Consider the following 16776-nt stretch of genomic DNA (forward strand, 5'->3'; position numbering starts at 1 on the left):
AGCAGCTCCACCTTCGCTGCTGTGGGCAGCCCCATTAACTCCCTACAACCTCCCAGCTCCCTGCCCTGAGCCCCCCATCTCCTACTCTGATGGCTGCACTATCCTTTAATAACCTGACTCTCATGCTTTCCTTTCTTGTAATAATAAACCTTTAGATGTTAGATGCTAAAGGATTGGCCCAGTGTGATTTGTGGGTAAGGTCCAGAGGGTAAATTGACCAGGGATCTGTGGCTGGTTTCTTGGGACCGGACAGAACTTGTTCGGGGTAGGTGGGATTGGGAGCTAGGACCCCCCACCTGTGTATGAGGCCCGGGGCCATCTGGGGCACGGATATTGCTGAGGTGTCGGTGGGGTTTTGCTCGTGAGGCTTCAGGCAGGCAGCTGAAGTGCTCTGTGGGACTGGTTTGTGGCCTGTTTGGAGAGGTCACCAGTCTGGGGGCTGTAAGGAGCCCTGAATTTGAGCAATTCGCCCTGAGCAGACGCCCTCAGCTGTGCCCAGACACGGCCTGGTCTGTCACACCCCCGTGTTTCTACATTCCCATGTTTAAGTCCACGTGAGACAGAACATGGTTGTTGCCAAAACTTCAATTTCCACCAAAATCACAAATTTCTATTGAACGCGCCAAGAACGACCCAGGGACGACAGCAGAGATCGATTTATTGATTTATTTGGACAGGCGAGCAGATGACTCATTTACAGGGACAGTTTTTACATTCAGTCTGAGTACAAAATGGCTTTGTTAACAACACACTCGAGGGAGAAGCTCTGTGAGCCACACGCTGTGTATGCACTAGGGACGGGAACATGCATGTACTTAAGTTACACGGTTACATGCAGGGGGCAGGCAGCTCATGGTTTCCCCTCCCCTCTGCTGCCTCTGGACTGGAGGCAGCAGCACAGGGTGGGGGGCAGGCGGCTCCACTACAGCTGGTACATGCGGGGCCTTGCTTTAAAAACCAGCACCCCGGGTCTACTAGCTTCTACCTGCCCCCTGCTCTGAGCTGCTGCCTGTGAAAGAGGCACCCTTGCGTGGGGGAAAATGGTCCGGCAGGAGCTGGTGCGTACGGGGAGCTGGCTTGAAAGCTGGCTCTCTGCACGCACCGGCCCCCACCTGCCCCCCATGGGCCTCTAATGCAGAGGCAGTGCTGGGGGGGGGCTGCCTGTTACCGTGCACGTTAACCGATGAGCCGAGGCTCAGGAGGTAACCGCCTCTACGTTTGCACTTTCACATCCCTAGTGCACGCACACTCTGCCCATTGTAACAGACTGGACTGGAAACGTCTCCTGTCAAGCCCCATGAGCTGCCTGTGAATCCCCGCGCAGGGCTCAGGGCTGCAGAGCAGAGATTTCCCTTCCCAGCCCCAAGGCTGCCGACATGGGGCAGAGGCTCTCGGGAGGTGAGAAGTGAACCGGGATGTGCGGGGGCTGCTCACTGGTTCTGGGTAACCAGTGGAGCCTGGAGGAGCCCCCCGCCGCCGTGGGCAGGGGTCTGCTCAACCCCGCGGGGCCCGACACAGGCAGGTGCTGCTCCGGCGGGGCTGGAGTAACCCTGCCTGTGTGGGAGGGGGAAGATGCTCCAGCCCGGCCTCAGTGGGTGGCGGAGCCGGTCCCGCGCGTCTGGGCTGCAGCGCCCTCTGGCTGCCCCTTTCATCGGTTAACCCAGCGGTTCTCAAACTTACACAGGGGTTGTGAGCAACTTAGAGGGGGGCTGCGCTATCACAACATCTGAGAACAGCTGGATTAACCCATGAAATGGGATAGTCATCCCTAAAAAGCACCTCTCCCCGGCAGCCCCAAAGTGGAGCTGCCTGGCTGGGGCAATAGCGCCTCTCCCTGCTGCCCCAGTGCAGAGCTGGCACAGCCAGGGAGAGACACCTCTGCTGCCCCCTCCTGCAGCCTAGATCTGCCCGTACTGGGGGAAATAGGCACCCACTGGCCACACTCAGGGCAGGTGCTGCCACCATGGAGAGGTGACTCTCACCTGCCCTGAGCTTCTGCAATGAGCCAAGGCTGGGGGGAATCCTCTCTGCTCGTCAGCCTGCACCCCATACGCTCCATCCCCAGCCGCGCCCCTGAGCCTGCCCCCATCCAGAACATGTACCGCAGCCCACTGCCCATGCCCTAGGCCCCCTGCCGCACCTGGACGTAACAACTGAGAGGGAACGTGTCCCCGTAGAGCCAGCCCGAGAATGGGTTTCACCAATGGACCGATGGGCCAGCAACATGAACTCACAAGCGTGCCGTGACTGTGGGTCTGTCCCCAGCGACTAGACAAACTCTCAGCTGTTACCCAGTTAGGCTGGCGAGTTGTCAGTCCGATGGGGGGCAGATGTCCCTGGCAGAGTGTCCATCTGGAAATGGGTCACAGGACCTCTCTGAGGACTCATCTGCCTGCCCTCCACCAGTAATGGTGACCCCTGCCCTTAGGACCATCGAGGGAGGGGACTGCACCAAATGGGGGAAGTGCCGTGTTGCGGGGTCCAGCCCACAAGAGGGTCCTGTGACCCCTCCCAGGAATCTCTCCACCATCCCCTCCAAACCAGTGAGGGTCACCCCCTTCAGGCCAGCTCAGAAGGGAAACGTGCAGCAGTCAGAGCAGGTGCAGCCCAAAGGGCCAGGCACTGAGTTCTGGGAACGAGACGGGCTCCTTCCCGCAGTGGTGTGCTGGGACGTCCAGGGCGATGGTGCCGGCCGGCCGCTCAGCTCCAGAGATGGGGGCTTCTGGCCTAGGCCTTCGGGCACTAGCTGCTCTGACTGGTGCATGTTTCCCCTCTGAGCTGGCCTTGGCAGGGGGTGACCTTTCCTGGTTGGGAGAGGATGGAGGGGAGACTCCTTGGAGGGGTCCCAGGACCCTTTTGAGGGAGGATCCTCACACCATGGCACTTCCCCTATTTGGTGCGGCTCCCCCGCCCTCCTTGGTCCTGAGGGCAGGGGACACCATGACTGGTGGGGGGCGGGCAGAGGAGTCCTCAGAGGGGTCCCGTTACCTAATTACACATGCGTCCTGGCCCTGAAACTGTCTCCAATGGGTGAAATCCATTCCCGAGGCAGATCCACGGGGAGAAAACCCGCAAGAGGGTCCCAGGACCCCTCCAAGGAGTCCCCACACGGCCTCTGCCAATTGCCTCGGGTTTCACCCCCTCGCTCATCGCAGAAGGGACTCGGGCACCAATCCTGAAAAACACCTTCTTGGAGCGAGACCACCTCTTCCTCACTGCGTCGCCGTGGGATCGCCGGGACGATACTGCCGGCCGGCCAGTTGTTCGGCTCCAGACATCGAGGGCTTCTGGCCTAGGTCTCCGGGCCTGGCCTGCTCTGATTGGTGCCCGTGTCTATTCTGAGATGGCCCGAAGGGGGAGTGAAACCCACCCCTGTGGGCAGAGGGCTCTGTGGGGGTTTCTTGCAGGGGTCACAGGAGTCAGAGCACCTGACCACAGCACTTCTGGTGCTTGGGCAAGTCCCCTCTCTCCAGGGCCACTACCGCGACTGGTAGAGCAGTGGGAGCCATGGGCAGTGAGCGAACGGCTCACATGGGACGGCAGAGCCCAGCCCCGCCCCTTCTTCCCGAGGCTCCGCCCCCCATGCCCACCAGGCTGCTGGCCCTGCCCTGCCCTCTCCTCCCCAAACTGGTGGCTGCCCAGCCCCAGATTTCTACCCTCCCACCCCAGCCCCCAGGTTGCCTGGCTCCCTGGCATCCCCACAAGCCCCAGAGCAGCCAGACAGCCTCAGCTCCCCACCCCAGTCCCAGAGCGCTGGGCAGCCCCAGCCCCTCCCCCCACTGCGGACCACAAAGTGCGCGCAGCCCCTGTCCCTCCCCCCACCGCGGACCCCAGAGCGCGCGCAGCCCCTGTCCCTCCCCCCACCGCGGACCCCAGAGCGCGCGCAGTCCCTGTCCCCCCAGGAGCGTGGTCCCACACTGGTGTTTGTGGGAAGGCCAATGGGCGACGAGAAGAACCCACCCAGATGGGCAGAGGCCGGTGGGAAGGGCCCGGAGATGGGTGGGTCTGATGGTGACTCGTGAGCTGTGTCCTGGGGTGACGGGCCAGGCAAACGTTGGAGACCAGACCGCAGGGCTGGGGAGGGGCTCGGCTTCCTCTGGCCTGGGGGCGGAACGGCTCCTGGCCCCTGCGCGGCTGGTTCCCCGTCACGTGCAGCTCTGCCTCTTCCGCATCCTCCTGGTGTCCCAGCTGCTTGGTCTTCTGGCCAGGCCGGGCTCGTGGTGGGCTCAGCCGGTGTCTGCCAGAGGAGAAAGGGCAGGAGCACAGGTGAGAAGAGCACAATTGTCAAGGGGGAGACTCTGGAGCAGGGCAGGTTCCCCCCAACACCCTCGCTCCCCTCTTGGCTAATGCTGTGGAGTGCGCTTGGCCCCGTGCAGGGAAAGCCCCAGGCTCTATTAGGGCCTTGTCAAGCCGGCCACAGCAGGGCCTGGTTTCCTCAGAGGGGAGGGTGAATCTGTCGCCCGGCTCCGAGGGGCCGACTCCTCCCTGAACTGAAGCCTGAGGAAGCCCCACGCTGGGCTGAGTTGTCCTGAGTCAGGTTCCAGCCAATGCAGGAGGCAGGAGCTGGGCTGGTGAGTCTCAGAAGAGGCATCGGCACCTCCGAGGAGAACCAGCAACTCAGTCTGCTCAGTGTCGCTTCATGGCTTGGCCTTCTCCTCTGCCTGAGAGTGGTGACGGGCCGCCCAGGCCTCAGCCTGCTCCAGCCCTGCTCCTGCTCCGGCCTCGTCCCTAGTCCTAGCGCAGCCCGGCTCGCAGTCCAGCTAAGCTCCCAGCCCTGCTCCTAGACGGTTCCAGGCCCGCACTTGACTCCTGGCTCTGGCTCCTGCTCTTAGCTCCTCTAGGCTCCACCGCCACCACTCCAACTACTAGGCCCCACTGCCACTGCTCCAACAACTAAGCCTCCCCCCCGACCACCCTCATCTCAGACAGACAGGAATAATTCACGTTTCTGCTTTCCATGTGTCTGACCCTGCGTTGGTCAGCACCGGCTTCCCTCTCCCATTGTGCTGCCCAGGGCTCTGGCTTTGCGAGAGCCTCGGAACGTCTTCCCAGGTGTCTCTGGGCTGGACTGTGCTACGGGAGCTAATGTCCCTTGTGAATACCCAGCCCACGGCCCAGCCCCTGCTCCAAAGAGCTGCTCCCGTCTGTTGTACGTACCGTGGCAGGATGAAGAGTCCTTCTGTGTCGGTGCCGCTCCCTAATCAAAACGCACCCCACACGAGGTTCGTAAGCTTCTGCAGCCATTTAAAATGTTCATTCAGGACGATCGCTGTGGTCCTGTCTGATCTTAAAGGCACTTCCTGGAAAGCTGAAAGAAAGAGGAAATGCGTTGGAAACCTCACAGAGCTGCTGTCACAGGTGGCTGGGAAACCTTTGCTTCCCAATGGCCTTTGCAACGGGAACACGACAGCAACCGTAACTCTGGCATTTAGGTGCAGAGCCGCAAAGGGGCTTCGGCTCCTAACTTCTACCGAATCCTTTGTGCATTTGTGCCGCCTTCAGTGCTCCAGAGGTGGCAGGGAAAGGTGTTTCCTGGGGGCCGCACGGGATGGCCTAGGAGCCAAGAACCCAACTCTGGGTGAAGGTCCCTGGCCTACAACCTCTCTAGTGGAGGGGAGCAGGTGGTTGAACTTTTTGTGACAGAGGGTAAGAATCCTTCTCCTCCTCCTACTGACTAGTCATTTTCAGTTCTGGCCGGCCTCCCTTGAGAGCCTTTGTGTTCTTATCCCCATTTTACAGGTGGGGAAGGTGAGGCACAGAGTTGCTCCTGGGGGCTCAAGTCTCCTGACACCCATTCTTACATTGACCAGCAAGACCATTCTTCCCCCTTAAGCACTGTCCTCAGACAGAGACAGACACTGGGGCAGCTGTGTTCAGGCCTCATACTGCCCACAGATGCCCGAACGCCCAGAGCTGTTTCCTTACCTTCACACAGGCGGAAGATGCCATCTGCACTCACTGTCTCCGCCAACAGGTAGAGGTAATGGTGGATGGTCTCTCCTAAACAGACAAGGAATACACCGGAGCTCAGGACTTTTCAACATCATCCCTGAAAATTGCTAAAGATTCAGCCAATCCCACAAGACAGCCCTTGGGAAATTCAATACCCGGCCCTTCGATGTGGCTTTAAAGCCTGGAACAGGAGCCTGGGGATGTTCCTCTCGTTATTCTCCATCTAGGAACAGAGCCGGGAGAAATGCTCAGTGCAGACAACGTGATCTGCCCACAGCGGGCAGGTCAGGGCTGCTGAAGCTCAGAGGGAGGGCAGGGCAAGAGCCAGTAGGAGCCCAGATAATGGAGCTGCCCCTCTCGGAAGGGCCGGATGCAGACAGTGCCCAGCAGTCCCAGTGTCCTAACCCCACAGGGCCTGCAGGGCAGCAGGGGAGTGGAGGGCAGGAGCAGGGTGCACAGCCACTGTGCCCACCCCACAAGCAAAAGGGGCAGGACCCCAAGGGAGCCCTTCTAGGAGGGGCTGCCTCTGATGTCCCTGCGTGACGAGCGGGGTGGAGAACCCCCTGGGTGCTCGGGGGGTGGGGCTAGAAAGGTCTCCCTGAGCTCCCCACTCACTGCTCTGCGGGCCCAAAGGACACACCTACCAGGCACTTCCCGACGCACGGCAAGAGCTGCGAGGTGCCGTTCCAGGCCAGGCTGCAGAAGAGACTCTTCCGATTGGCCCAGCCGAGGAACACGGCGCAGCGGAAGAGGGTCACTTTGCAGCTCTGCAGCACAAGGGGAGAGCGAGGAGCCTCGCTGAGAGAGGGAACGTCTGGGGCACGTCCCCTCCTCCCTGCTCCCTGGGCTCCTGCTCTCCCTGCCAGGGGAGGTTCCTGCCCCTTGTTCCCAAAGGGAGGCTGCTCAGGGGAGGGGCTGAGAACTGGCTGGTGAGAGCCGGACGGGATCTCCACAGCTCAGCCCTTCTGCGCAGAGACGGCAACGGCAGCGCCAGGCCGCTCTGGGGCCCCAAAGGGTCTGAGCCCAGGGGCCCTCCCCTGTGGCCCCTGCACGTCCCCAGTGGCCCTGGCTGGGCAGGGGCTCTGGAGACGGGTGGGGCCCAGGGGACTCTGGCGCTTTGCTCTCTGGAAATACCGAGCGCGGCACGTACCAGGATCACGCTCTGCTCCTCGTCTGCCAGGTGGAGCAGCAGCGGGAGCAGGCAGCTGGTGAGTTCCTGCTGCACGGCCGGTTTGTCTGGGTCCTTCACCCCGCTCAGCATGGTGCCCAGCAGGGAAATGGCGGCTGAGCGGACACTGCCCCTCTCCTGGCAGGACACGCGGGGAGGGGAAGCCGGTGAGAGCCGGGCCGTGTCCCTGGCCACAGAGGCTGCTCTGGGCTCCCCTCCAGGGGCCCTGGGACCTGGCGCTCGCGCCTGCCCCCTTGGGGACCAGCAGCAGGCGGGGGAGGATCTGGGGACAGGAGGTTCGGGGGGGAGGCTGCAGCAGGGCTGGGAGCTTGGTGCTCAGGTTAGCCCAGAAGGGCTCTGCCAGGGCGGAGGCTGCATCGGAGACGCCCCACCCTTGGCAGGGGCCCCCTTGGGTGCTGCGTGGCCGGCCTGAGGGGGGAAGGGGCTGGGCAGGGACATAGCAGAGCAGCAGGGAGAGGAGGGAGGGGGAATGTGCTTCTCCGGGGTTCCCAGCCTTACGTGGTCAATGAGCGGGCGCAGGCTGCCCGCCATGTCCTGGGAGATGGAGCCAAGCCCCTCCCCGGCGAGCAGGTTGGTGGCGTCTGCCGCCTCCATCATGGCCTCCAGGACAGTCCTTGCGTCCGTGGCGCAGAACATGGCGATGGTCCCGGGCAGCTGGGCCCGTAACAACTGCCCCTGTGGGAATGCAGAAGGCAGCTCCCCACTGTCCTGGGACGCAGCCTGGGGCAGGGGCTGGACCCTCCCTCCCCATCGGCCAGACCCCAGGGACGGCCCAGCCCCCCAGCAGGGGAGAAAGTCCTTCTCCTGCCGCTCCGCCAGGTGCTTTGCACCCCTGGCCCTCGAGCAGAGCCTGCCCTGTCGCCTGCCGAGAGCCGCTCCAGGCCCCGCCCACCGAACTCTGACCCCGCCCCCCGACTCCTCTGCATTGCCAAGTTTGGGCTTTGTTGCCCGACTCCCCTCCCCCCACTGCCCTGAGCGATGACCTGAGTCTCCTTCCCCGCCCCACAGCAGCGGATTTAGGGCAGGGCGAGCGGGGCGGCTGTCCCGGGCCCCGCGCTTCCTGAGGCCCCGCACATGCACCGAGTCAAAGGAGGGGCCCCGTGAAATTTCGCTGCCCGGGGCCCCGCAGTGCTGCCCTGGGCCCCGCAGCAGTCTCACCCGCCCCTGCCTCCCCACCACCTACACTGACCATGCTCTGCCTGGGAGCAGGGACACCCCCTCGCGCCTGGTTTGCTCAGTATCGCACCCCAGGATCTTTGGCGCTGGGAGCACCACAGGCCTCCTCGGTCCCCTGGTGTCAGATCGGGGCTCCCCAGGGCACCACTGAGAGGCAAGTCAAAGGCAAACTCCTCAGAGACAGGGCGACTTACATCCCACGACTGGGGCCCTCCCTCTGAGGCACCAAACCAGCCACACAGAGCACTGCTGTTCCCCACACTGGCTGGCCAGCAGTCACCCCAGCAAGCCCTGAGACGCGCCCTCACCTTCCCCGGCCAGAAGAGAACACTGGCCAGGCCTCGCAGACAGAGCCTCCGTATTGCAGGGTTGTTGTCTCGGGTCCATTCCATCAGGTGTTCCTGGAGGTCTGATTTGGTGACAGTGCTGAGGATGGAAGGACTCTGGAGAAACTGGAAAGAGAAAATCAGCGTCAGGCTAAGGAGCAGAAATCTGCCTTTGCTCTGTGCCTGCTCCATCATCTTTGCCAACTGGCCACTTTCTGCTGCACAAAATCTCTGGAGTGAAGGAGCCAGTGGCTGGTGTTTGAAATGGTCCATTCCTAGAAGGGCAACTAATCCACAAGCGCCTGATGAACTCCAGGGACAGAGGACTCTCTGGGGACCGCTAAGCGCCCTGGGCAGAGCGCTGTGGCAGAGGAAAAAGAAACCCCCGGGGAAGGCGAGGAGAGAGGCCCGGGCTTGGGGTGCTGGAGAAACATCTCCTCTTGTCACATGTCCCAGGGAGATGCATCCAGCCAGGAGCAATCTCACCCTGCCCCCCTCCACTCTGCCCAGTCCCGCTAGTATCTGTGTGGGCAGAGGAGCTGGCTGGCTGTGAGATTGCTGAACCGCTGGCCATGGGCCCCAGCACCTACTGGCCCAGGAGGGGTCTGAGCTGCTTTGCACAAGCCCATGTGTGCCAGGCCGCTCCGGACTCTCACCTCGGTGCAGATAGTCAGGGCGATTTCTCTCAACGCCTCCTCCTCCTCCCGACTCTGCACGATGGCGATGGCCTCTCTGAGAACCACAGGGACCTGTGGGTTCCGGTGCTCGACCATGGTTCTGGAAGAGCAAAGGGAAAGTCCCCAGGATTACCAAAGGGAGAGACAGTCCCTCCCCCATTGTGGGGCTGAGAGGGCCGGCTGGGGCAGAGGAGGATCTCCCGCCCAACTCCCATTGCCCAGACAGGCCGCAGGAAGAGGAAACTTGAGACTCCTACCTTGCGATCAAGCCCACCCCTCGGGGGAAGTGATGGCGGGAGGCGATCATTTCCCAGCCCTGCTGTAACTGGATACTGGCAAATTCCTTCCAGTATCTGGGCATGGAAAAGAGGGTCTTCACGGCCTCCAGGGACGTGCTAAACTCAAAAAAAAAAAAATCCTGGTGTCAGAAATCTACTGCAGCCCAACCCGCTAAAGGCCTGGGGCACAAGGCATGGTCAGGAGTAGCCGGTTTCCCCCGGGATGGACCCAGCACCCTGTCGGGGCTCACTGAGGTTTTGGCAGGTGGCGACACTGCAGCTTCTACAGATGCTCGGTGCCCTCGCTCCCAATGGTCCAACACCTGACTCTTCGCTGGGGCCGGCACCAGGTCACTGGGCACATGGGCCAGATCCTTAGTTGGTGCGAGGGAGCAAAACTCTGCCCGTTTGCAGCAGCTGAGGTGCCTTCGGGCTCCCCGGCTCCCCCCAGGGGAGTCCACACGGAATCAGCTTCATGGTCCCTCTTGCTCCTGCCTGCCTGTGACACGGCCCCCCCTGCCGGGCCGGGCCCCAGTGCTGCCGGCCTTGCTCTCTCTGCATGTGCTCTGGCGACCCTGCCCTGGGCTGGGGCCTTGTGGGGCCGAGGCCCTAACACTTCGGCAGGTGGCGCATGGGGAGGTACCGACGTGGTCCCTGCCTGTGCTGGGAAGGAGCCGGCCTGTAGGCAGGGTCAGAGGAGCAAGCGTGACTCACAAGCACACGGGTGCCCAGCACCGCTCCCCCCAGACAGACCTGCCCAGAACTGCGCCTGGGCTCCGCAGGGGCCGTGTGTGACCTGCGGGTGCAGCAGATCAAATCTGTTCTTCCCCTTCCCCTGCCGTTACCTCAAGGGGCTGAGGCGGCTGGATCCCTCAGGGCTGGATTTCTGGCTGGCCGTCCAGGTCCCTGGCAGACGCAGGTCCAGCACATGCTGCACCTGCCTGACGCAGAGGAGGAGCAAGTGGGGAAACATTTGCAAGATGGCTTCTCGGTATCCCCACAGGAAAAAGATCTCATAGAGCGTGTCCATAGCCTGGAGTCAGAACGAGACAGAAAAGTCACTGAGCTGTCCCCACCTCCCATCCGCTCCCATGGCATTTTGCTGTCATGATGGTGCCGTTTCTCACATCCTTGTGGCTTATGAGGAAGGAGGGTTAGTTCCTCAGGGGGGAGGGGAGATGTGATGGCCCCCGACCCGTCTTCCATTGCTAGCATGGGCGCAGAAGGGAACCTCTTGGAAAGATCAGAAGAGTCCAGCTGACATTATTCCCCATTATCTCTCTCCATTGCCTAGCCCTCGCCCTTCGCCTTCCCAGGCCTGACCGGAGGGGGCGACAACTTCATGAGGGGACCCAAACTTCTAGGCGCATGTACAGGGCATCCCACGATCCCTCTGTTGCCCGAGTAACTCCAGTGCCACAAGCAGCAGGGAGCCGGGGCGATGCCGGGAGGTCGATGCAGTTTCAGTCCAGACCCCACGTTGCTCCCGGCAACTGGCTTTCCAGCAGCTCATGGTTTGCAGGTCCTCGTTTTCACTCCCCCATCGTGCAGGGCTGCTTGTGTGTTCTGGGCCTGTAGTAAAAACTAAGTGTGCTTCTTCCCCTCTATTGCTTAAGCTCGATACAGAGGATGAGACAACCTGACTGCAGAGGAGTCATCCATAACTATCAATGAGTACCCCTACTCATGAGAAGATTGGATAATTGGCAGATTGACGAGCCTTAGAGCGGAGCAAGCCCCCCGAAAGGACGACTGACTACAGGATGAACCTTCGAGAGATGTTCTGGGAACACTCACATCAAAAGATAACATTCCGGTCACAAGCGGACAGAGCGAGATCCATGGATTTTAACAAGAAGGAGGAGTATATAAAGCAGGGTGCTTTGCTATGGAACTTTGAGTTCGTCTGCCACACTATCTGGAGAGGAGTATCGGATCAATCGACTGGCAAGGCCCTGCTCCCCCCTGTGCTCAATCTACCTGGGCTCTAGATGGACACAGACTCTGGACTGGTAACTATATTATCTGGCAGAACTGTGTGTGCATGATGTTTTGTGTGTAGGTGTGTGTTTGAAAAGCATAAGCAACTGTTGTATTCTCAATCAATGCGGCGTACTGCCTTTCCCCCATAAAAGATCTCGTGTGCTTCGTTTAAGCATAACAGCGTAGCCCACTAGCAGGAGGGTAGACTAATGGCTTGTGCTGCTCTTCTAGAAGGGTGCCACCAGATCTAAGTTCTTTGCTGATCTCAAACCAGGACCCCTGGGGCCAGCACTGAGATTGACCATCTCCCTGGCTTGTGTCTGCCCATTGTTGCCAGGCCTTGGAGGGTTGGGTCACTCCTTTGCTCTTGGAGAACATCCCCCCAAGATCCCAAACTACTTCACCAGGGTCAATGGGAACTTCTGCTCGGTCGGGTTCGAATCCTCCTGCCCCAGTTAGAGGGCAGGTCTCTGTGTTTAAGGATAAGTCATTTGATGGTGGAAGCTCCCCCCAAAGTTAGTAAATCTGTGACTCTGGGGAGTGTTGTAAGCAGCAACTGTAAAGCCCAGCCTTCAATTTTTTTACGTTTTCTTTCAGGTCCCCACGTTCTGCGCTCAGAGTGGAGATCAGCCCTGACACGTAGTGTCCCGACCCTGCACTGGGGCTGCGGAGGTGAAGCCTGGCTGCCTGGCAGAGAAGGTCGCACCCCCACAGGAGTGCTGGGCGGGCTCCAGCTGGAGGTAGCTAGAAAGGCCGGTGGAGCAGCTCAGAAAGGGCTGAGGCCTACGGGGGCAGAGGTGCCGCTGGGGCTCCTGAGGAGAAGCGCAGCTGCACCCGGACGCCGTCATCGGTCAGCAGGGAACCGCAGCAGAAGCCCCGGTTTGGAGGAAAGAGACGGCGCTCAGGATGGGAGAGAAGCTGGCAGGAAGCAGCCCAGGGCGGGTAGTTGAACCCCGGGTGCTTGGCGTCTTTCGGCTGGATTCCCCACCCAGCTAGTGGTGCCCCACTCCAACGCTGACAGGGTGCACTGGGACCCGGTGGAGAGGGTGGCCTGGGTCCCCCTGCCCCTCCACACCAATCCCACCAGGAGTTCTAACACACCTCTGGCTGCTAGGCCTGTGTGAAGGGAGCTGCCCTGTTGATTTGGAGCACAGGGAGTTAAGCCCTGTGTGCAGGGAGCTGCAGGGTTGATTTGGAGCATTGGGACGCACACGGGGTTGAGCTCCAAGTGAGAGGCCTCCGTGTTCGGTGGCGAGTTCGCTACGTGACAGCTCCAGTCTCACTTACGGCCAGAGACACGCTGCGGCTCCTCTCCTCCCGGTGGCTCTTCCGGAGCTTGTCCAGCAGCTGGTGCAGCACGTGCCGGGAGAGCTGTGCTTCTTCCCCCAAGGCCTTCCACAGCTCCCTGGCACCTCTGCAAGGTCAGAAACCGAAATCATTTTCTGCTTGCCCCCCCTTGTCTCCCCAGGGAGAGGCTGGGAAGGCCGGCGGGAAAGGGGGCCCTTAGAGGAGACGCCCGGGGGCTGGGAGGCTGAGGCAGGTGAGTCCCTTCCGCAAGCTCTTCATTTATTCCCTTCCCCAGAGGCCTCATTGCTCCTGCAGCCTGTGCTGCTGCTTCCAGTAATTGCCCTGGGGCTGCGCACAGCGTGACACCACCCAGCCCAGCCTGCACCAAAGGCTGCTCGGTGACATTTACGCTGGAGTCATGGCCCAGGGATGCTCCCCATAGCCTGGTCCTGCCCCTCTGGTGGAGCTGGCGGGAAGGGGGGTGACCCACAGAAATCAGGAGCCTGCTGGAACTCTCCAGGGACCTGTCACATCTGCACTCTGGGCAGGGAAGGGGGAGGGGCTGGTTTCCAAGGGGCTGGGCCTGGGCATCTCTCCTCAGGAGGCAGGGACAGCCCCGTGCCCAGCAGGGAGCTTGCTCCATCGCTGTGGCCTGCCAGGCCTTTCCCGCGCTCTGCCCTGGAGGAGGAGGGAGGGGAAATCAGGGGCTGAGGTGATAACAGCCTCTCCCTACCTGTCCCATGGTGGCGCGTGGGCCACACAGGCTGGAACCACGTCCCGGGGGTGGGCGCGAGCCAGCAGGGCGATGGTTCCCAGCGCGGCTCTTCTGGCTCTGGGGTCCTCGACGTCGTCCAGCCAGGTGAAAATCTCTCCCACGACGTCTCCCACCTGGAGGCAGCCAGAAAGCTGAGGGGGGGATTGCTCAAGAGCGGCCTCCTGCCAGGTCACCCCTCCTGGCAGACGGCGCTTGGAGAAGGGCAGGAACGTCACCAAGTCAATGAGCCGCTCTTGGTCCCAGGTCCCCGTGTGTCACGCGGGTAGAATTCCTGCCTCCCCAGAGGGCGATGGAGCTCAATTGATCAGGGAAGTGACTGATGCTCACACCTCCTAGGAAGGGGCTGTAGAAATGGACTCGGGCAGAGCCCTCCCTGCACCAGTCTAATTCCCGGGGGGGGGGGCACCGGAGCCGGTGGGGCCGGGCAGCAGGATCACACGTCAGAGGCACCGGGGCAAAGGGCAAAGCCAAATGGTTCCTGCTGCACCGGTGGGTCACACAAGGGCCCTGCAGGGCATGTGAGGAAACCCCATCCGCTCCGGAAGCCCAGCGTGGCGGCCCCTCGGCAGACTCTGTCAGTGCCGCGCTCCAGGGCTGGGCTGTGACCCACCTGCCGTGGGGCTGGGCTGGCCCCAGGGACGTGTCCGAGCTCCAGCGCTCAGAGCTCTGGAAACACCTGCCCACCCCAGCACCGAATGGAAAGGGGCTGAGCCGACCTGCCAGACCGTGACCCTGTGCCCTGGGGCCGGTTTCCTCAGAGCCAATTCTCCCAGCCTCTCTCCCCACACGCCCCTGCCCCTCGCCGGGCATCTCTTACTCGCTCCATGCGGGCGCTGTGCTGGGACACGGTGGCTCTCAGCGCCTCCTCCGCCGCCTGAAAGCTCTCCAGGGCGGGGGCCGTCAGAGCCTTCACGGCTGCCAGCAGCAGGGCTGTGGGCTGGGCTGAGGCAGGGGGCTCCCCGAGGGTCTGCAATGAACAGGGGCAGAGCCTGTAGGGACTGAGCATTTCCACTGGGCAGCTGCCCTGGGACACTCGCTCCCTGGGGGCTGGCAGGGCCTAGTGAGCATGAGGAGCCTGCTGAGACCTTTGATTGAGCAGCCTCCCCCGGTGCCAAGGGTTCCCCCATCCCCTGGGCACCACAGGTCCCTGTAACTCACAGTCGCTGCACTCAGGGGACCTCCCTTTGGCTGATAAACCGGCAGAGCCCTGCAGATCCCATGTGGAGGGCAGCAGAGGGGTGACTGGAGAACATACCCCATGTTCCATCCTCCATCCTGGGCCTGAGCAGATGGGCCCAGTGACTCTAGTAGCCCACAGTGTCTGCGTGGAAAGGACTGAGTGTGGGGCCCTCATGGAAACGCCCTCTGCCTTCCCCACCCGGCAGCGTGTGGCGCTGCCTCCCAACCGGCAGGAATCTCGGGCAGGACAGGAAGTAGCTGAGACTGAGGCTACATCTACAATGTAGCCGTTTTGCGGAAAAGCTTATGCAAATGAAGCTTGGCATGGAATATCGCCACGCCCCATTTGCATAATTAACGAGCAGCCCTTGTTTTGCACAACCCCATCTTGTGCAAGAGCCGTTCTTCCTCAAAAAACAGACTTCTTATAACGTGTAAGGAGGGAAAAGTTTAGCTCGTCTCTCAGGATTTATTGTTTTCCTTCTTTAGGGATGTCAAATGAATGTCTGAGCTTCTTAGGGTTTGAGGTGGTTTTTTTTCTTCCTTCCTTTTCCAACTAAGTCTTCAGACCAGGGACTTTGCCTTGGTACCAGTCTCAAAAGGTGGCTCTTTCCATCTATCCAATGTAGAATCATAGAACCATAGAGCAGGAAGAGACCTCAGAAGGTCATCAAGTCCAGACCCCTGCTCTAGGCAGGACCAATCCCAACTAAATCAAACCGGCCAGGGCTTTGTCAAGCTGAGACTTAAACACCTCTAGGATGGGCTGTCTGTGGGGATCTGCATGCCTCTGACTGAGGGGTCAGCCACCAGAGCCTGTAGCTTGTTTTTCTCTTTTCTTTTAGGAAAAAGAGCTTGGGGTACCCCTGAGGCTGCTTTCAAGTGTCCAGCCCTGTTTGTGGGTTCAAAGCATTTGATGGTGGCAGCAGAGTCCCCAAAATATGGGTATTATTCCTGAAACTTGCTCTAAGACACCCCTTCATCTCATCTGTCACAAACTGGCACCAAGGACTTTGCAGTTGGTGAATGTAATTTGATTCCTTTAACAATATTAGTCTCAACATTTTGTTCTTTCTATTATTAATAAACCTTCATATATTAAATTCTAAAGGGTTGGCAACTCAGGCTCTTTGGGGTAAGATCTGAGCTTTAAATTGACCTTGCATGTAGAATAGTAATAGCGATGTAGCCGTGTTAGTCTGGTCTTGCTGAAAGAAAACACAGGTCTGAGCCATGAAAGCTCATCACCTAATAAACCATCTTCTTAGTCTTGAAAGTTCTGCATGGTCCTGTCTAAAATTGACCTGGGCACGAGGCTGGTTCGTTGGGGTGGGAGGAACCTGTTTGGAATTGGTGGGACTGGGTCTCAGAGCCTCTCACCTGTATGAGGGTGGTGCTGGTGGTGGCCCAGAGGACAGGAGTGTCTAAGGGGGTTGCTCGCAGGGCTTCTTACTAGCCAGTGCGGGGAACAGAAGTGCTGTTTGGGACGGGTTCCGATCCTAGCAGTGGAAGACCCCCCATTCTGGGCTCTGAGTAGCCCTGTCTCAAAGCAAGGTGCCCTGCTTCCACCCTCGGCGTGGTGCTCCCTGAAAGCCCCCAAATTACAAGGCTTTGCTCCAGGGAGCTGGTCACACGTAGGAGTGTTTCCTTTCGGTCCCTGAGCCGGGGGGGGGGGGGGGCGTCCTCCTCTGAGAGACACCGGCTCCGGCACATAGTCACGCGCCCCGCAGGGGATGCTTCCCATTGGCTCAGTCACAAGCCTCATTACCGTAGTCATGTGGGAGCTGCTCTGTGCTAATGGGGTGGGCCGGCGGTCTGGTTCCTCCTCCTCTTCGCTCCCTTCCGCCCCGTTGGGCGTCTTCTGGGAGAGCTCGTTCTCCACCCCTGGAGCAGAGGAGACGCGCTGGTTTGAATGTGTTACCCTGGGCGACAGAAGGACACGGGGCCGAGAGCC

General features: G+C 60.6%; 1 protein-coding gene across 1 annotated transcript in view; it reads right to left on the bottom strand.

Annotated features, from left to right (window-relative positions):
* Window positions 1-3842: 3842 nt before the first annotated feature.
* The window catches only part of LOC142823076 (maestro heat-like repeat family member 5), a 160350-nt gene continuing 147416 nt past the window's right edge, over window positions 3843-16776 (bottom strand). Inside the window, exons 7-9 of the mRNA XM_075913364.1 lie at window positions 5926-6000; window positions 5158-5308; window positions 3843-4237 (exon numbers count right to left, since the gene is read on the bottom strand). Of these exons, the coding sequence (XP_075769479.1) occupies window positions 5202-5308; window positions 5926-6000 (182 nt within the window). The 3' untranslated portion in view covers window positions 3843-4237; window positions 5158-5201. The remainder of the gene's footprint in view (window positions 4238-5157; window positions 5309-5925; window positions 6001-16776) is intronic.

Source organism: Pelodiscus sinensis, chromosome 32, assembly GCF_049634645.1.
Source record: "Pelodiscus sinensis isolate JC-2024 chromosome 32, ASM4963464v1, whole genome shotgun sequence".
NCBI classification, from domain to species: Eukaryota; Metazoa; Chordata; order Testudines; family Trionychidae; genus Pelodiscus; species Pelodiscus sinensis.